Source organism: Schistosoma haematobium, chromosome 1 (genome assembly GCF_000699445.3).
Source record: "Schistosoma haematobium chromosome 1, whole genome shotgun sequence".
Taxonomy (NCBI): Eukaryota; Metazoa; Platyhelminthes; class Trematoda; order Strigeidida; family Schistosomatidae; genus Schistosoma; species Schistosoma haematobium.
Genome location: NC_067196.1, coordinates 34,054,052 through 34,076,200, shown reverse-complemented (window position 1 = coordinate 34,076,200; position 22,149 = coordinate 34,054,052). Strand labels below are relative to the sequence as shown.

The 22,149-nt window shown below is 32.3% G+C and overlaps 1 protein-coding gene across 1 annotated transcript in view; it reads left to right on the top strand.

The window, feature by feature from the left end:
- The first annotated feature begins 854 nt into the window (after positions 1-854).
- The window catches only part of MS3_00008194 (uncharacterized protein), a 54,729-nt gene continuing 33,434 nt past the window's right edge, over positions 855-22,149 (top strand). Inside the window, exons 1-8 of the mRNA XM_051216544.1 lie at positions 855-944; positions 2,935-3,133; positions 3,169-3,320; positions 3,379-5,964; positions 8,380-9,033; positions 11,201-11,431; positions 16,802-16,879; positions 19,247-19,419. Coding sequence (XP_051073803.1) covers positions 2,980-3,133; positions 3,169-3,320; positions 3,379-5,964; positions 8,380-9,033; positions 11,201-11,431; positions 16,802-16,879; positions 19,247-19,419 — 4,028 coding nt within the window. The 5' untranslated portion in view covers positions 855-944; positions 2,935-2,979. The remainder of the gene's footprint in view (positions 945-2,934; positions 3,134-3,168; positions 3,321-3,378; positions 5,965-8,379; positions 9,034-11,200; positions 11,432-16,801; positions 16,880-19,246; positions 19,420-22,149) is intronic.

Genomic DNA, 22,149 nt, shown 5'->3' with positions numbered 1-22,149 from the left:
ATTAGTTTGTTTTGGGCTTGTGAACCATTTTTTAGTGTTCTCTTAAATTTTCTGTTTTGGAAGACAAGAAAATTGAGGGCATATCAGATGCAATTTTGTCACTAAGTAATTTGAAAACTGTAATCAGGTTACTCCTAGTTCTCCGACATAACGATGGGATTATTTTTGGTTTAGCTCATCGAGCGTCATACGGGAGCTTTACTATTTGCAAAATCAGCGTAGTTTTAGGTCCTTTAAACCTCTTGTAAAAGCTCACTGTCATTTTTTAAAGGAGGGGATAGCTGCTTATTTGCAGTGCCCAAGTTCGGGACTCACGAATACTTCATACACGCCAATACGTCTTTAGCATAGATATGGCTAAAGACTCAACGAATTGACCATAGGGTTCCAAACCTTTAACGGTTACCGCATGACAGTGTGCAGTAGTCTTTGGTTCTTGTATAACGATGCCTCTCAAATCATTGTGTGTCTGGACAATGAGTAGCTCACTGTCATTCATTGTGCATGAATCTATAACTATATCAGCAATTGCCAAGTTTGAGATCATTCAAAAACTTCTCCATGTCATCTTTAGGCTCTTGGCCACCACCTTTACTTTATGTCGCGCTCCATACCTTGAGATCATCAGAATATAACAAAACCGATGTTGATAGGAGACGAGGAATGTTATTCGCATATGTTGTACGACGGAGAGAAATCTACCTAAAATTGGTCATGAATTCAATAACCGTTCCTTTTGAAACTGTAAACAAAATGCTAACAATGAAAATATTTCGTACCTGAAGTTTAAAAGATTTTTTACTGGTGTTTTGTTTAAGTAAATTAAATGAATTGCTCAAGATACAACCTATACAGTCGCATTTATAATTTGTTCCAAATGAAGCAGATGGAGTAGAGCTTGCGTTTTGCAATTTACTTTCTGTAGATCCACTTATTATTAGCAGGTTTGTTTTTTTAATTGTAATACCTTAATAAATAATACGGAAAAATCCAAATCAGTAGTCTACAATATTTTTGTTTGTTTTTGCTCACATATTCTGTGCTCACTTCGTTTAAGAGGTTCCATAAATTAATTATTGGGTTATCGTTACTCAACATTTTAATGTAGGCATGAACATAGTATGATAATGTCCTGAAAAGTTACTGCAGGTGTATGTTTGACTTATTGGTCAGTTATCTCCATCAAAATGTGATGTCTTTTGAGCACTTTTCAACAACCAAAATTTTTTCTATCATCTATAATCGGAGAAATTTTTAAAACCATAGTCAATTCAGTGTTATTGTTAGCTATATTCAAACCACTTGATAACTGGGAGTAAGTTTCTGTATTTCACACACTTTCGAAGTGTTTTTTCCACACACATTTATGCTTCCTACGTAATTGATGAAATATTCAAACCCTCCAAGTTGTGAATTTCTGATAATTTTATATAATGATGTTATTGTTGCCAAAGGCTTGTTAGTAATATGAATTTAATTGTCTTGTAAAGCGTGAATTTGGTAAATGTTTTTGTTCATTTTAACGGTGTTGTTCAATAATATGCCGTACTCTTGACTTTGAAAAACGGTCAAGCCATGGTTTATAACCTTACATTAAATATGATACCAAACTAATACCACTGTATATACTTTGATTATTTGAATATTTCTGAGCTTTTAGCTCATCACATTGAAAGACAAAAGTGTAGATCTAAACATGTTTGAACGTTAAATATTTATTTTATTAAGTAATGAAATTATATATTGCTTTAAGTTAAAACTATTTCGTGACCTGTTGAACCCGTGGTAATGAAATTTCATTTTGTTAAAACGTACGACATTTTACACGGTTCCTAAAGTAATATTACACATTCCACGTCTTATTTCTATTCCTACTGTTCATGTTCTAGTCTGAAAATGTTTCTACTAGCATCCTTTTATCTAGATGTTTAGCAAGATCCAACTGTATTTACATTGCAAACACAACGTATCATCAAATAAATTAATTTTATTACAACTTATAAATAGGAGTTGTTGGTGCTAATTACTGGACAGTGTACTGAAAGAAGATAGAAGTTTTGTAATCAGAAATTGTTTACTCGGTGATTAATTTACTTGTAATTATAATTTCAAACTTAAGTAGTAGTTCTTATATATTTCTGAAAAATTTTAATTGTCTTGGAGGATTAAATTCAAAATCAATACAGTCGTACATAAGGTACAAAGAGTATGAAGTCTATTACCGTATCCTATTAACTAAATGGCAGGTGCAAGATAAATACCTGTGAGCGATATGATAGTTGTCAGAGTAAAATTAGTGAAAACTGATCTAATGTCATGTTCTTAATATCTATGATATTCTAGGTTAAAGCTTCGAAAAATCACTGGCTGAGTGAGCTTTGACGAAACTTATCATAAGGTATTACTCAAACACAATATCACTAGCTAACTGAAAAACTAAAGATACGAAAAACGATTCTCTTTGTTTGAGATTGAAAGTTAATTTAGATAAAAGAAGGACAAATTGACTGATTTGCGTAGTTTATTTTCAATATTTTGACATGTAGTTAATCTGTAATATCGACGACCTGCAAATTAATCCACTTGAGATATAAATGATCGAGAGAGATTATGAAAAATTCTGCCAGCTGAACTCACTATACGGGAATAAATAATCGTAATTTTAGCATTTCTAAGTCCATATTCATTGTCGTTGTATTGATAATCATCTTTCTATATTTTGTATTTACCACATAATATTATATCTTTTTGCTCTTACAATCATCTTAAATTATTTAGATAATGTGTACTTAAATGCATTATTAAGACAGTGCTACCGGTTTTTGACTAGTTCTAATTTTTGAAAAGAGATATGACCACTCACATCTCAAATCAGTGTTTGGTTTTATTGACAACAAATGGTGTTTTATTAAATTCTGTTTTATTTGATTTCAGTTTTCCTAAACGTTTTGTGTTGGAACTGAATATTATCCACCACTCATGCATGTGGAGAGATTAAGACCACAAATATATCGTGATTATTATAATGTTGGGACGTCTTATGATGGTTTTAGTCCAGGAAGTTTTTCTGAATATGATAGAAGTTTGGTTACTTCTCGTGTTTATGAAAGAACACGGATACATACATTAGCAGGTAAATCTGATTTCATGATGCTAAGTTATGTGAAGCGGAGAGGCAGACGGTTCAAAAAAAGACATTTACAAAGTGGGCGAATACATTTCTGAGGAGGGTAGGAATTGAAATATATGACCTTTTCTTGGATTTACGTGACGGAAAGATTTTATTACAGCTATTAGAAATACTTTCTGGAATTAAAATGGTATGTTTTTTATTCACAGCGATCATTTTCCTTTATCGTCCTCTTGTTTCGTTTACAGCCTAGTCCGACCTTAGGGAGAATGAGGATTCATTGTTTAGAAAACATCGACAAATCCCTCTTCTTTTTAAGCAATTTCGGAGTTCATTTAGAAAATATAGGGGCACATGATATTGTTGATGGAAATGCAAGGATTACACTTGGACTATTATGGATGATTATTCTTCGTTTTCAAATTCAAGATATCATATTTTTGGAGAAAGTCGATCCTCTAGGAATCAAAAGTGATGTGCAACGATATTCAAAGGAAGCTTTATTATTATGGTGCCAGCTGAAGACTGCAGGTTATCGGAACGTTGACGTGCAAAATTTTACAACTAGTTGGCGTGATGGCTTGGCTTTCAACGCTCTTATCCACAGGCATCGTCCAGATCTGGTCAATTTTAATGAATTGTCAGTAAACACACCACTGCAAAATTTGGAGTCTGCCTTTATAGTTGCGGAAAAGAATTTGGGCATATCTAGGCTCTTCGATCCTGAAGACATATATGTCCAACAGCCAGATGAAAAATCTATTGTTACTTATGTTGCTACATATTATCATTACTTTTCAAAAATGAAGTCGGAAACTGTTCGTGCTCGTCGTTTGGAAAAATTTATAACTTACTGGCGTGATCTCCAGAATTCTTTCGATTGGTACGAAAGACGTGCTTCAGATCTTTTGTCATGGATTGCTAAAACAGTATTGTGGTTGAATGATCGTCGTTTCCCCAATCAAGTTGAAGAAATTCAACAGATTATGGTTTCATTTAAAGAATATCGTCTTCAAGAAAAGTCGGACAAGTTCAATGAAAAAGGTGAACTTGAAGCTCATTTTCTTTTAACGCGTACAAAAATGAGAACACTAGGACTTAGAAATTATATACCATCCACAGAGGCACAAATATCCCAACTCAATCGTGCATGGAATGCCTTAGAAAAAGCTGAGTATGGACGTGAAATAGCTTTGAGAGAAGCGCTAGACAAGCAAAAACGTCTACTGCATTTGTTTACACGCTACGAAAAGAAAGCAAATTTGAGAAAAGCTTGGATTAATGATAATTTTAAATTGGTTGAGGTATGTGATGATGATAAGAATTTAGCAATGACTGAAGCGTCATTAAAAAAGTATGAAGCTCTAAAAGCTGATATTTATGCATATTTTGACAGAATACAGACAATTCAACAGATTGCTGATGAACTCATTGGTAATGACTTTTTTAAGCGAGACATTGTTTTAAAAGTCCAAAAAGAAATTCAACATATGTGGGATCGACTCTTAAAAGTAATGAATGAAAGATACAAAATTCTTGAAAATAGAAAAAACCTGTTTAAAAAGTTTTCAGAAACAGATTATCTCATGGGATCTATACAATCTCTTCTATCTAAACTACAAATCGATGAATTTGATAATCACTTAGCTGCTATTGAAGAACGTTTAAAACAATATGAATTAATAGAAACAGATATACGTTCAATTCATCGAAATATATCAACCCTTTTTGAATTAGAATCTCAAATTGGATACTCTCCAGAGTTGTTTGGTTTTAAAACTAATACTGTAGCAATTGAAATAAAAAAACAAAATAATCTGTTAAAAGATGCTTATTCACAACTTGTACAATTGATTGAATCTAAGCAACGGTCTATAGAATTTCTAAAACTTTATCACGGTTCAGAATATGAGTTAGATGAACAGTTAATTTCAATAGAAGAACGTATATCATTTTTGCAGAAAAGTGAAGCGTTTGTTGACAATGGTAATATTGATGTTTTCTTCCGGCGACATAAAGCGGCTGAATCTGAACTAGAAACACAAAGATTGATTATCACTCGACTATTTGAACGAACTTCCAGTTTAATTGAAGAAGAATGTCCAAATTATGAAAATCTAAAAGAAAAGGTGACAAAAGTTGAAAAAGCGTGGGAACAACTCATAAATCTAATGGCTAAACGTAAAACTAATTTATTATTTATGAAAGATTTACGTTCTTTTGTGTTAAGTTGTGATGATGCAGATGCATGGATATCGGAAAAATATGAACTAAGTTCCAGTGCAATGCGTCTTGCTATGCAAACTGACAGTATTTATACTATAGAAAAATTAACGAAACAACATCAGGAAACTATTTCCAGTGTGAATAACTTCCAGACTACTATTGATCAAATGAAGCTTCAAGCAGACGAGTTATTAGGATATATAGACTATTTGTATACTGTAGCTGATAAAGATGTTAAATCAACAGAACCTATTTTAGAGGCTACCATAAAATCTAAGAATGAGGTTGGAAATTTAATAAAGAATAGAATGAAAGGTCTCTTAGATTCGTTTTCTGTTCTTAGTGGATGCATTCGTCAGACACAGTTTCTACTTTTAGACGCTGTATCACTTCATCAGTTGTTCCAAATGGCTTCATCGACGTATAACTGGATTATTGAGAAGGAAGTTTATATCCAGCTGTTAATAATGGACGACCTAAAAGAAGAAGAGTTTTCTAAGATTATAGAAGGCGATGTCAGTGCTAACCAAGGGTTAATTCAAAGATTAGAAATTGTTAAAAATAGATTTTCTGACTTAGAGGAACAGATGAGTACAGCAGCTGAGCAAGTAAGTAAATTTACAAATCGTTTGTTGCCTTATTATCAATTTGTTTGTAGCACCAAACGGTTATGTTGAGAAGTTCCAAGTAGATTAGACTAGCGTTTATTGCACACTATTTGCCAGATAAGTGGTAATATAATGAATGTTCACTATGACATTCAGCGCAAAATATTAGCGTTTTACCAGGCTTTAAAACAAAGCCATGTCATTCAGGGTCTCTAGCAACCGATGGTTAGAGACCCTGAATGACATGGCTCAAAATCGTTTGCGATGGCGCAGGTGCATCCACTCTTTGTGTTCTCCCAAATTCTAATCTTCTGAATCCTTCATGTCCCGTTTTCCTCTTTCCAAATTTATTTCACTGGATTATACTCTTTAAATAACATCTCCAAACCCTAATCTTCCCGATTACTGCTTATACTCTTATTACCTCTACCACTACGGGATTTGAATCGACCACTGCATCTCTGTGCTAATGTGGTGTGGCAACTCGAACTGATGTACGTACGTACGAAGTTTTACGTTGTTACTGACTGACTGATTGACTGACTGACTGACTTAAAACAAAGGTAAACAAACTTTTCGAGTAAAACAGTTTGTGAGTCTAACGTTGCAAAACGAAGTTTGCTACGTTCCTTAAGTTTCTTAGATTGTTGTTTGAGTTTGACTTCAAACACCACGCCATGACACTGTAATATTGAATATCACTTTTCCTTAAAACAACTCCAAATGACCTGACTTATGACCGATTTTACTCCCTTAAGTGATTTTTCAGGTTGCGCACTTTGATAATGGGTTGGATTTAGCCCGCATGATGCGGTTTGTTCACCTCCTTTATAAAGGATCGAAGTAGTCTTGGCGCGGTACTTTATGTCAGTTTTGTGTTTTGGCTGAAAAGCTGTCATAGAAAGACAAACGACATATAACACCAATACTGGATCGTCTCATGTATTTTAGAAAAATAAGAACAATATAGTAGGCAAACTAATGGAAACGAGAGAAAGTGGGATTTTAACATTGTGATTAAATAATTATGAACATTAAGGTCGAGTTAAGAATAACAGGATCAAACTGAAAATTATGATAGCTTGGTATACAAGTAATAGAAAAAGAATGAAAAATTATGATCTCTTTGGAAAAGCGTCCCAATTCCGCCAGGACAAACGACCAAGGGAATAGTATATTATACTCTGTATTAGACATAAGATAAAATAACAAGGTGACTTTAATACTTATAAAGTCGAATGAAAGTAAATGCGTGTTTGTATACTGTATCAACCCAGAGCATGTTGATCACCTTTGTAAATAGTCGATTAAAAAGTCTTCTAGGTCTAAGGTGAATAAATATAATGTCATATACGGTGACTAATTTGTTACTAATCAACTGAGTGTTCATCTCATTTCATATTGTTTAAAGTACATTATAAACCCATAACTTTCGAAAAATTATTAATCCATTTGATATTAATGTACCAAATCAATTTATGTGACGATGCGGTAGACAGACTAGAAGCTAGTGTACTATGTTAGGTTCCATCAAACATAATTCAAGTACCTTTCTTTTGATAGTTTCCAATATCCAAATTAAATGATATAGTCGCAATTGATTGATCACTGGGTGGTGACCAATGTCATGCTTGTCTTGTCCCTATTAGTGCAATGTGGCCACCAGTCTAGGTGACTCGACACTGCGGGCACTATGTATTGAGATTTAGATGGTGGTTGGAGGTAGTCAACAGGAAACCCTGGACCCGGGTTTCGTGCTACTTGGCACTCGTCAGCAAGGTGTACCTGTAATCTTGAGGGAACTGGTGCTTCCTGGCGGATTCGATCTCGTGTCACCCAGCTTCACAGTCAGAGAAGTTACCACTGAGCTATCCGAGCCGCGACTAACCTCCTGTAGTACTGAGATGTAATCACAATTGATTGAAATGATATAGTGATTTTTCACATCTCATCTCATGTACTGGATTTACTTTTAATTCTTATGTATATGACTCATTATTACATTGAAAGTCAAAACGAGATATTCCTACAGAAAATAAAGAATTACTGAGTTTCAAAAAAGTACCCAAAACACAGTGTTTTACCGCTCTGTAAATTTTAATTTTAAAACGGTACAAATACTGTACAATATTTTTAAATATTATAAATTTACATACAATTAATTGCCTTTATGAATTTAAATAAAATCAGAACAATAATTAAGGCCGAATCATATGAATCCACTATATTTTGTGGTTTCTCATTAGCTGCTAATGAATTAATCTTAACTGTTTTTTTTCATAACTGATACTGTAATGTAATTGATAAATAGAATATACAAATTATTAGGATTGACATATTCACTATAATCTTTATATTGGAGTTCTTGAAGTTCTTTTCTTCAATAAATATTCTTTATGTGTAATAAATATTTAGGTGTCTACTGTGAACATGATGATTGCTAATTTTTTAAATGAACCAAAAAGAGATGACCAATCATTAGTTAATAAAGAAATGACAATTGAAAAAGTTATCAATGTTCAAGATCATTTAAACTCAGCTTGGAATAGAATCGCTGATACAGTTGAATCTCATAGAGACAGAATAGTTGAAGAATCATTTTATATTAATTTATTCATTGAATGTAAATATACATCAGAATGGATTTCAGAAAAAGAAGCAGTTTTATTTTCAACAGATTCCATTGATGCTAATAGTTTAACTGGTTTGGTAGAATTAAGAAGACGTTTATTTAATTTACAAGGAGATTTAAAAGCAATTGAAGCACGAGTTCAAAATATTGGTGAACGTATAGGAGAATTACTTGGTATGACAGAACAACAAGAAATTGCATATGATGAACAAGATATAAAGTTAAAGTCTAAACGAAGAGCGGATTATTTAATGAAAGAACATATGAAACTTACACAGCAGTGGCTTAATTTAAAAGAAGCACTTAAACAGAGAGTTAATCGAATATCTACTGAAGGTCAAGTGAGTCGTTTTCTTGAAAAACTTGATTCATTTCAAGATTGGATGAGAAAACTAAAAACTGATGTATTTGTCCGTGAATTTCCAAGTGATTTACAGGTAAGTTTATTTATAAAAACAATTTCACTAGTTTCTAAAGATTTCATCCATGAAGTTAACGTAATATATACATAATTGCACTTGCTGTTTGTCCTCAACTAGAGGTTACATTATTACATGTATTAAATATTTACTTTAATTGTAGATAGAAGTGGTTCGTGTTAACGAATCAATACCAAAATAAAAATCACTGAAATTCAGATTAATGGTTAGTTTTTCATCATGTTAAGAATGCACCTGCACAATTTGTTGTTGAAATCTCCTAAAAACGTTCATTGTAAGTTATATTATAGTGTCTCAGTCAGCACACTATCCTAGTTTGTCATAGATGCTACTGATTCCACAGAAGTTCATTAGCTCTTAAAGTGTGAATTTCCTTGTGTTAACCAAAGAAAGAGATTTTGAAGGTAATCGCTAGTACGATGGAACCGTTACACTAAGCGGTTGTAAATTGTGATTGTAAAGCTCTGTTCACTATTGTAGGCTCCATTACATGTTTACAGTTGGTAACCATTTTCAACCACCACAACACTACCATAGTCCAATACTATATTTTTTGAAAAACTGCCTGTTCAGATAAAAAGTGAACAATGAGTGTTAGTAATACAATCTTAAAGTGATGTATCTAGTTATATCCTATCAACATTGAATTGTTTGTAAACTAAGCTATTCAGAACACAGTTAACCGAGAATGGGCAAATTACTATTTATAAATGCGTAAACGGATTTATATGGTCCGGAACAATTTGTATTTCCAATTCAGTTGTATTTCAGTATAATTTCCTCTATATATGATAGGTCTTCCGTTTCTTTTCAAGTAATACGTTCAAAAGTTCAGTAAAAGCATAAAAGTCATTTAATTATTAGGTCGACTTATATGTTATCCACTTGTCTATCGATTTGTTCGTATAAAAAATATGGAAATAACCTGCTTACTGGACGTTTGTTTATAGTTTGAATAAATGGTCTATTAATTTTCTGTTTATTTACTGGTCTAACCAGTTGAATAATAACTTAAAATGAGCATGAAACACATTTCAACTAACATATATATTGTCATAGTTCAGTAAATTGATTTGATAGCAGATATTAAACACAATTAATACATTATGTTATTCGTTATCATATAATAAGTACGATTGTAGAAAATATTTTTTCAATTAATTCTTTGTTATTATTTGTTAGTTTAAGTATGGATATTTGTTTTACTTAATTTGAGTATATCAAATATGTCAGATAGTTTAATATGAAACTATATTCAAAAGAGTTACTAATTAGTTAAAGGTTCATTACTGAACGCGATGTTTGCAACATATAACTTTTAATTGGTATGAACACTATTTATTAATTAGAGACATTAAATTTGTTTACGGGAATATTTCTGTTATTAGAGTATTTGGAATTAACATACAGACGAAGAATATTTGTTAATAGTTGTACAAATGCTTTTGGTGTTTTTGAGTTCCCTGAACTAGATGGTTTAATTATAGAGCTTTCTCTGCCTTTCTGAACAAAATTATCAACGCTTATTTTATATAAAAGTGAGCTTCATACTTGCTCCACAAGCCTTTTATCAACTTATTCTGGTGGCCTTTTTTACGATTGATAATCGTCATCAGTTCTATTGTCTCCGTTTTCCTTTGTATCCAAGTTGATTATTTTGTTCCGTTGGTTTTTGATCACGTTATTCATTGACATGTATCGAATGGGTTGATAGTTCAGATCTGATTTGATGTGATTTTTAATTAACCTGAATGTCATGTTTTCAACGATACTCTGCCATTGCTATAATTTTCTAATACTATATATTGACATCAGTGATAACATGTATTATTTTAATGATATTTAGCGATTCTTTATGTACAAGTGAAGAGATCCTTCACTTTGTTCCGTGTAATCAAAGATGTCATGACTCAATTTATGAGTATTTCCGAGTTGCTTTCTCTTCGGGATAACTTAGGGGTCATCCGCGTAGCGTATCCAAATGTTTGTATCGACAAATTCTATTTGACAGTGAATATACTATGTTGGTTGATGAATATATTTTAACTAATACTATCTATATTTTTAAATTAAATCACAACGTATTATCAGGAAATGACACTAAATTTGAAAACTAATCTTTTTTGATATATAGTGTGTAAAAATTACTTATAAACATTTTCAGGAAACTGAAAATCGTCTAACAGTTATAGAACAAAGTGCTCAAGAAATCAAAGACTATGAAAATGAAGCAATTCAACTATTTGATACTGGGAGACAACTGCTTAAAGGTTACTATGATACACCACATATTATGTTGGGACAACGGTTAGCTGCACTTGAAGATGATTGGAAATCAATTCAAAGTTCAATGGTCAGTTGTACTACTCGGCTTCAAGAACGTTATGCTTTGCAGGTAATTTTTCACTGCGCTTTTAAAAACGGTTTAAACAATTTTTGTTATATTACTTATCTTCCTGATAATATTTTTATTAAAAAGTATTTATTATCCTTCGTATTACATTCACTTTATTGTGACTTACATGTTAGTCATATTCACAGTTACTCTAATTATTCGAATGATTAAGTTTTTTCTACACTTCACATATTTCTCATAATTGCTTACTTAAACACTTGTAGTCAAATTTCTGACCACAATTCAATTTTTTAGCACTTTATCAATTACAAAACTTTTTAGACAAATTAATGTAGTAAGAAGCCGTGACGAGTACAGTGCAACCGTATCTGTTGTGAGGCAGTAACTCACTGAAGGCATTGGGTGACGGTCGCACAGTATTGTGGATTGGTTAATTTTAGACATTAACACCGTTGGATGCCGGCTCTGCGGTCTAAAGACTAGGCGTTCACGCGCGAGACCGGAGGTTCAGGGTTCGAGTTCGGTGTGCGGGGCCGCGCATGCACACTGTCGTCCAGTTCTGTCAAGTTTTAAATTGTGGTCTAACATTAATCCATTCATGTTATCAATCTAAACTAACTGATGTATGTATGTAAATCACTGTAACGTGTATGACTTTCTATGTTCAGTGACTGTCAATAAATGTAAACATGGAATTTTCTCTTGAGATTTTAAACTTTCGTTTGTAGTTACATCACTGATGAACATTGAGTTTGATAGTAAAAAGTTAACATATTATGTAGTTATTTTTCGTTACAAATAAATCTCAGATATGAAAATATATTGGACGAGAACATAAGTGTGGACAACCAACTGTATTTGAACACAAAATTACAGAACGTCTTAGTAAAATCTGAGAACCGTACAGTAAATACTTAATTTGCAAAATGTCAATCATTTGTTTGAAACTTGACTGTTCTTTCATTTCCACAGTAATCATTTTTTGTTCTGTCTCTCTGTTCTTTGATCTTCTTAATCTGCTGCCAGGTATTTCACTTTCGATTTATATTGCATACTACTTATATCTGTCGACATCATTAACACACACCACAAAAATATCGACAACCAGAACTCCTGGAGCCTTGTGGTTCGAGATCAGAGTTTTCCAACAAACCTTGATGAACCCTCGGTATTAACCACTTTTCTTTAAACTCCTAGTATTCACTTTCGTAGCATTACTTTAGCAACCTGGATTTCAGTGAGTAGGATTTCCTTAACAGAAGATATAAGTTCATGGCAGTTTGAGGTCGTCTCGAGAGAAATTACGAACTCTCCTATATATATCAAGAATGAGAAACCTATCATCTATGGCATCGAACAATTATCACTTTTGTTGTGGATGCACAGGAATAGACCAATAATTATCGTGTTAAGTCCAATGGTGTCCTTGGACTTTAAATGGACATTTCCTATTGGTCGATATCTGTTCACTTGTTGAATATTGTACAAAATGTTGTTTTCTATTTTATGGTACGATGTGGTATGCTTGATTGGTATATAAACAAAGTATGTTTGAAATATAATGATTCATATCTCTGAGGCTGTGACTTGTGTTCTGGACTCAACTAACTGGGCTAGACAGGGAAGTGGGACCAATCGAGACTCTAGGCCGTCCGTACGTGTTTACGTGTCACTGTAATCGGTCGATAAGTACGCTGCTCTCTAATTTTCCAGTCAAGGACACAACAATTAGCACAGGTTAAAAATCGACAGCAACTTAAAGCCATAACAACTTTATTTTGCAAACAGACTAAACTTGAAGATATAAACAGAATGATTTCTATTCGCTACTTATCTCATAGGTCATTAAATTCAACTAAATAAGTTATCATATGTTTACATTACTGAGGAGTTCATATTATTATTGAATTGAATTATCATATTTCAAATGGTTTTTCAAATGATGTCAGTCTGTAATAAAAACTTCTTTTTGAATCAAAGCAATCTCTACAAAACGACCAGATTTAATAGATGGACAGGTTTACTTTGACTAAACAAAGTTAATGTATCTAGTGAAAAGAATAAATTCTACTCGATAGCAATCACATTTTTCATTCAACTGTATAAAATTAAATTGTAATCATTCCATTGTCCTCTATTTTCTTTTTTGACAATGATTACAATAGTTAGTATCATAACATCATTATTTTTTTCCAGATTATAAATAACATCCAAATATTTAATTGACACAGTATATTTATTTGTCTAATAGCGTTTGTGTACCTTACTGTTACTGTTACAAATGGTTCATGAATTTCACTAAATGAAATATTATTTAATTTAAACAATCAATTCATTTATGTTGTTTTATTTAAACGTTTAAAAACTCACCGTAAATGAAAATATTTTTACATTCGTTATTTGATCAATTTGATTTGCTTACACTGATAAAATTGCTGACTAATAAATTTTGATGACAATTTTTTTTCTCGGTATGGAGACTTATGGAGATTATAGTATTTTTAAAGTTGAATTGACAAATCGATCTAAGCTAAATCATCATTGAAAACCTATAATCACTGGACGGTCGTTTCGTCTTAGCATGGAATTCTTCGATCCCACATGTGGGACTCAAACCCAGAAACTTCATTCTCTCACGCAAATGTATTTGATAAAAGTTTGGTATAATTTACAATAACAATAGTTTACTGTCCAATGAACAACGTAGAAATTCCCACAACATACTTAAAAACAACTAGAATATATATTGCAATCAGTAGTGTTTTGTGATAGTCAAAATTGTGAATAATCCATGACAAGATTCTATGTTTTACTGACTAAATATTGACACAGAAATAATTATCTTAAAGTTACCTGATATGACTGGCAAGTAAGGACAGACCATATTCTACTCAAGCCTGGATAGTGAGAAATTTGATGATAAGAGAGCTTATTGCGAGTGAGTTGTCTGAATAACGTTCCACATATCTCTATTTGAATCAGTCCACTACCTATCTAATTACTGAACCTAACATCAGATGAATGCTATTTTCAGAAATCTGTTATTAATTAATTACGTTATAGTATGTTTACTGTTTGCATATTTTTGGAAGATGATCGTTTTTGTCCACAAATCTCTATAATTAAGACATAGATACGTCTAACTTTGTATACTTTGTAAGCTGACAGTTCATAGTAATGATCATAATAAATAAATTAATGTAAGCAAAGATGGATAGTGGCTGGTAGTGGAATCCAGGATGTGCGTTTCTTCCTATTTTTGACTCGTAAGCTGGATGTACCTGCATCCCAGAGTTAATATTCACTCGAATTCGAACCCAGTACCATTCGCCTAATACGCCATCGCGTTATTCACTTAGCTACTGAGTTATGATAGCCACTTGTTTGTGCAATTGAGTGAAGTTTAAATTCACTTGGTATTGTTCGCTTCTATCTTCCTATTGTTGTTTAGGATCTCAATTGATCAGTCTCTTGTTAGCTCGAGTCCCGGGGTGAACATCAACTCTAGGATGCAGGTACATCCAACTTACGAGATTCAAATATGGTGAAAAGCGCGTCCTGGACTCTACTGCTAGCCGCCATCCTTCTTTGCTTATAATGCTAGTGAATTAAAGCAATATCGAGGCAATCCGTACATGATGCCAACAAGCGACTGATCAGTTGCATTCCTAATCAAGAATCAAAAGACACAAGCAAGCAACAGCAAGCGAACTTAAATTAATGTAATATGTAAATTTCTCTTATAAACTTCCCACAGTTTCATAATATTGATGTCAAGGTGTCTGAATACTTGTTCAGATATCCAAGAATGAAGACAGGGTATCCTGTGGGTAGATGATTTAAACAAAAATGAAATCAACCTAAAAGATGAACTGTGGTGTGTGCTACTTATATTGAAATAAGTAGTATATGATGTTAGTCGTGAACAGAAGGTCTGGTAGCAGAGAGACAAGAGGATCGAACAGCAAAGAATGGGAACAGAATGCAATTTGTATGAAAATGCAAGAACAATGAAGTCTGAGTCATTATGAGACAATTGATGGACAGTTTGCAAATTACGTATTTACTATTTGATTGTTAAATCTTATTAACAAGTCCTGTAATTTATCCGATTATCCCCACTGGTGTTCTTGTTCACTACAAAACTACTGAAAACCGTTGTCATTATACACTTATTAAATTATGAACAAGTCACTTAGGCTATTTTTATTAAAATCGGAGTAACGTTGCTCAAAATTATGCTCACATTTAGAAGTGCATGAAGCTTTGGTGGATAAATTAAATTATTCTCTGAGATTTTAACACCATTTTCGTTGGTGGATATAAAATCAACTTTAAAACTTTAAAAAGCTTCTAGTTAATAATACCAAATATGATCCTTTAATATTTCCCCTGTTGTTTTATTTTGTAACTATTTCTAGATATCATTAGATTTGTTACAATCCTTTCTTCCATGATTTTCTTTTAACTACATTGACTGCTTATTGAAAAAATTAATAGTTCTTACACCAATTAAACATCAGTACGCAGTTTTATTGGAGTTTCATATGTGCAAATTGAATGAGTTAGTGTGCTCAAGGAGTAATTGCTTTCTTGTTATTCATTTCACTTAAGGATGTTTTGTTCTTAAAAGGAGATAAACAGAAATAATACTTTTACTTAAACCATATTTACCTTGAAGCGTGTTCACAAACCTTGAGGAGGGCGTTCTTGTGAGTAGTTTTTCCTGGATTAACTGGATGGTGCTACAGAATATACGTGAGTTTGACTTTCCACCTTCACTTACTCGTCCTTGCTTGTCTAAGAAAGCAGCACCACTAAGAATGCTAATAACCTGTTGAATAACACCGTTCTGTCACAAATATCGATAAAGTCACTATCATGATTGTGCCTAAAAATCTTAAATTTCCATCTTTTAGTCTTAACGCTCTTCAACAGACCTGCATTGTTTATTGCCTTGCTTTCAAGCTTTTGAATTGTAACTTCATTCTAACAGTAATTTACCACTGATTATTTATCTGTCAACCTGTCTGGTTTTTCATACTGTCCTACCTGTTATAAATAATTATAAGTTATGGCCAACGAGCTTGATAGATTGTTAAAGACAGCTAGAATGGTCATATCCTCTGAATGATTTGTACTTTCGACGCTCAGCGACATACATTAGGCTTTAATTAATGATATGTTTACCAGGCCTCTGAACATTCATATGATTAGATTACATAAACTGTTCAGTGATTTTGAAGTCTAAACCAGTAAAAGTAGCTTAAGGGTATGATTACAGAATTTGTTGTAATTTTATGGTTAGGCATTTCGAGTTTGTCGTTCTCGTTATTACTAGTTATCACAAAACATACCGAAGATATCTCTTATGATTGTTTCTACGACTCTTCTCTTATTTTTTTGAAGTGCTTTTTGGCTGAATCTGCATTACTTGAAGTGACTTTGGATCAACAGGCCACATTTTTGGATAAAGAAAACGTATTAGTGAGTTTATCATCATTCATTATCGAAATTTCGTGCTACGATAATGTTTTCAAAGGTGATTATAAATCATCAACTATATAACTGCTGTAAACCTCCAAACGTTTTAAGTGACCATGCATGTCCTAATAATTAAAACATTCAAACACTTGAAACGTTTTACTGAGTTTGGATTTCTAAGGCGACTTTGAGATTGTAGATTCATATTATTGTGGGATCTCAAACAAGTATAAAACAGCTCTAATCAGTGTTTTCTAGTTTTCATTTATTCGCCGACTGACGTCAGTTTACGATTGAAATGGCATTTGTTATGTAGTGTTTCGATTTAATGCACGTTTTTGTATATCTTATTTCGTACTTTAATTGTCAACTGGATCTGACATTTTTACGTTAAATCTGTTGTGTAATCGTCTGGCCAAAAACTTAAACTGAAATTTTGAAATGATGTAGAAATCAAAACATATTTAGCTAAATCTCTTTCGTTTACCTATACGATTTGCTTAGACGTGTCATCATTGTTCACGAATGTCCCACTCAGGGAGACTGTCAAATATGTTTGTGAACAACTTAAAGAACAGTAAGCAGAGGCCATAATTCTTGTTCACATCATTAAGAAATGAACGTGAACTTCATCTTTATCAGGGAACTATGTGGAAACAGACTGTTTCGCTATGGGTTCAGTACTATGTCCCACATTGGCTGACGTTTTTTTCGCTAAACTAGAAAACGGTACACTGGCATAGAATACTGAAAAGTTTATTTTACTGACAATATATGGACGATATCTTCATTCTTTGTAAAGGCCATACTGACCGGGTAAGAACCCTCAAGAGATTTAATGAAGCTCACCCGTCTATAAAATTCACATGTGTGGAGGAAGATAGAGGTAGAATAGCTCATCTAGATGTTCTAGTTACAAGGAGATTAGATGAGTCACTAAGAAGAAACCTAAACAATCACTTGCACCAGTGTATACGCATACAGTCTAGAGGCGATGTGTCCATATAAATTGTAAAAACTAAAGTTGTACAGAGCAATCCAACGAATCGTTAATGCAGGGAAACTACAGTTGGTGTTTTCTACATCTCAGATGGTCACTCCGAGATTGAAGGATAAATTACATGGTAGTTTCTACTTCTTTCTGTATCTATCAATTCAACTTCGCTTGTGGACAAGTTATATTGGCAGATGTTCTAGGAATTTTTATTTTCGTGCTCCCGAGTACCTCTAAGTGCAGTTAAGTAAAAACATAGTTAACACTGTTAACATCTGGATTCTATCTAATTTAGTAAAAACAGACCATACATCCAATAAAGAACAATCATTTACAGTAATATATCGTGTGAACAGTAATCTGCCTAAACCTATCAGACTAAGAATCCTCCATATGACTGAACCAACCAAGAGTTATTCGGATCACCAAACTAGAGCTTTGGTTACAGAGGCAAAATGTTCAACGGTTTTTTGTTCTTTGCCAACTTCAGGCTCAATCAGCTAACAATCATTTCGATGATATGGTGTCATAATTTGATTAATATTCATGTAACTTCCCTTTTTGCATTTTTATAGCTTAAACTTATTCACACATATTATTATTATTATAACGCTTATAAACGTTTTGGGGAATGTATTTATCAAGCCACCCTATTTACTAATTGTTACCCAATTCCTTTTATCGTACACATCTTACATGATTCTTGACCAAATATTTATTTTGATTTGTAATTACAAAATAACCTTTCTAACCCCATCTTAACCATATTTATTCAGATCGTTGATCTCACAATTTCATTTAACATTTCATATTAGGCATTTCAACAGTAATAATTTTATGTTATTCTACAAATAATCCTAAATTCTCATTCTACAACGACACACTTTAACTTAAACCTGGTCAATTATCAGATGAATTTGGATATATAATTGTAGTATCTGAAAAGTGTATTCTTCGTTTATATATTTTTGTTTTTAATTTAATGGGGATTTATAGTCAATCATATGTTTTCATTGTTATTGTTTAGTTGTAATATGAGTTATTCTATCAGGATTCACAATTGAAGCTTTGTGACATTTTGTTGTATAAAGCTTTCGTAATAATGTATTTTATAATCACAATGGTTATAGCAAACCTTTAACTATATACTTCTATAAACAGATAATGTAACATACCACCTGAAACGTTTGCATTGATGCATAATCTGCTTACTAAAGATGTAAATTGAAAGTTTTGATGAGACTGAACTTCAATATTCGGGTTTTTCTTCAAAAGTTAATACAGAAGAAAACATTTGAAAATACATTTATCTATTTATGTTACAGTATATTTTTATTCCATTGACTTATTTATTTCTATACACGTTACATTTATAGACAAACCTAGATGCTGTTCGTGATATTCAAAAACAATATGAAACATTTAGGTTTTCTTTATTGGCTTGTAAAGATCGAGTTGATGCCGCTTTAGAATTAGGTAGGAATATAGCAGAAAAAAATCCAGCAAATCGTGATCGTGCATTAGCTAAATGTGAATTATTTCAACAAAAGTAAGTTCCATTGATGAAGATATGAATGTTTGTGTACAAATTTTCGTGTTTTTGATCACAATGACTGTCGCTTCCACCATTTGAGGACTTTCAGATGAATTAACTAGAATAACAATCTCGTTTTGTATTTACAAATTCGACTAGTGAACAAGTTATGTGGATCTAATTTGCATTTTCATGCTCGTAAACATTTTCCAGTGTGGCTAAGCAAAGTTGTAGTCAAGACAATAGCTCAATTCTCGCCCATTAAATGTAAACTGATTATAGTTCTAGTTTAAGTCAATATTTCCCAATAATTTGTCGAGTTAATAATTTTTTGCCAAATTATGTCTTACTCAAAGTTATTCAGATGGCAGAAGCAATAGTTCTTCGGGTTAAAAAGCGGGAACAATGTTTACAAATGAAATATACTCAATCTCTTCTATTACCTTGGCCTCGACTACAGAGCCAATAAATCAGTAGTATTCTTAACTATAGAATGACCTCATTTGACTAATGTACATATGATAGTCAAAATAACCCATCATGTGATTGAATAGAAATAAGGAGAATTCAGTGAAGATTTTCTTTTCGACGAAATAATTTACTTAAGCTGTACATTCATATTTATAGTTGTATGGTAAATATATGTCTATAGAAGGATAGAAAAGATTGCATCATAAAGAGATTCGAGACTCCAGTTATCGAATGAGGTTACGTAATAGTCGGGAGGTTAGATAAGAATAGAAGGATGAATATAATTTACGAGTCAAAATTATGAAAGGTAATTGTCCGCTTGACAGACATGAAGAAAAACGAAAAACAAAAAGGTCATAATAATAACTGAATAATAATGAAAAATTGTTAAGGGATACTAACAACTGATTATGGTTTAAAATTACAAAACAGTAATTAAAAAAAAACCGAAATATACTACAAAAGAGAATTAGAGCCAAGCAAGGATGAGCGGTTGGACGTATCGTTTTTACACATAGAGTTCGTGCTTGAATTGGTGGATCACCAATGTCTCAACAGTGCATACGTTTTAATTAAACCTCCCTTCGATCCAGTTCCTTTTATTGCGTAGATTATTTTAGAGGAAGACTCCTTCGAAGACACGTGTTCAGGATTGATTAGATGCTGCTGTATTGAACTGGTAACTGGTTTTTATTCTCCTTTTAAAAGCCAAGCCAAGTAATGTTCTAAGATGCGTTTAGAAAGTGTTTGTTTTGAACGGCCAATGTAACCTGTCTAACAGGAGCAAGTAAATTTATAGATGAACATCGATGTAGTTCAACGAGGACGTTTATCCTTAATACATCCGTGAATTGTAGGTGGTCTTGAGAATATTATCAGTAACCATGAATAAGATCATCAAAACTACACAAGTATGACTAAACATAACACTCATATAGTAATTTGATTATTTACTAATTTGTTTTAACAGTTTAAGATGTTAGCGCTTAAATGTACTTTTTCTAAGAAAATAATATAACATATATTACTGGCAAATTATATTCGAAAAGTTAACTGAAACTACTCTACTTATAACTTAGTATGATCAATTCTACCATCGTCAGGCATTCACTATACAAATACGTTCAAATGCATTATTTATTTTAAAATAAATCTAGGTAATCTGTTTTGTATATTTCCTCTAAGATTTTGCTATTCTTATAAAAGACATTGAGGATAAAAATTATCAGTGAGGAAATAATTGATTAACCATGATAAAAAACCGATTGAAATTAACAAGAGAAACTAGTTAGGATACTTTAATTTATGACCATATCCAATATTACATGTTATGCTACATTATATTGGCTAAGACTAAGCAACTTCAGAGGGTAATTTGCAACTACCTTCCTAAAAGGAACAAACTAATTATCTGTTTCAAATTAAAGTTAAAAAACCAAGGGAATGCTTGATTAATTATGTATTCAATGATAAGATGGAGAATGGTAACTCAGAAGTTCGTAATGTAGTTCTTTTCTCCGCTTTTCATCGATCTCATGAGAAAGCTTAAAGATTGATTCGAAGATCTTTATTTAAAATTGGATAATAAAGTTTCTTTCTTATGAAGAATTACTGTGTATTTTGTTACGGGCGTTTTATTTAGTATTGTTTTTTTTATATTTCGCTGAAGTATATACTATTCTGGTTATGTAATTAAGATCATATGTGATCCATTTTTTTAATAATGTGATCCCAAACGTAATATTGTGTTTCTTTTCACGTAGATCTTAATCCATCGTAAGGCATCTTTAGTTGACGTTTTACATTTTTCGCTTAACGGATTGTTAAAGTGTAATGTTTGAGTTATATCAGTTTAAGAGTTAGCAAAAACCAAGGCGAATAAATGACAAACTAGTATTACTGTAGATTTTGTTATTATAGTATAGTTTTTTAAAATTATTTTTACGAGTGGAAACAAATCATCATCTAACGAAGTTAATGGACTCTATTAATTAAGTAGCTTCATAGAACACACATTCATAGTTCATAATGCTTATCATTTTTACTATAATAGTTGAAATTTCACCTTAAAAATAAAATCACATAAAATCTGTAACATATTAACAGTGGTACAATTAAATTGAGATTAGTTTTTGCACCCAAATAAATAATCATTTTATGAAAGCGTTATGTACATCGTAGTTGTGGTTTTTTCTCTCTCCTATGTTATCGGTATTAGTTTGAGATAAATGACTTTTATCAAAATTATTGTCATCATCATTATTGTTATCTTGA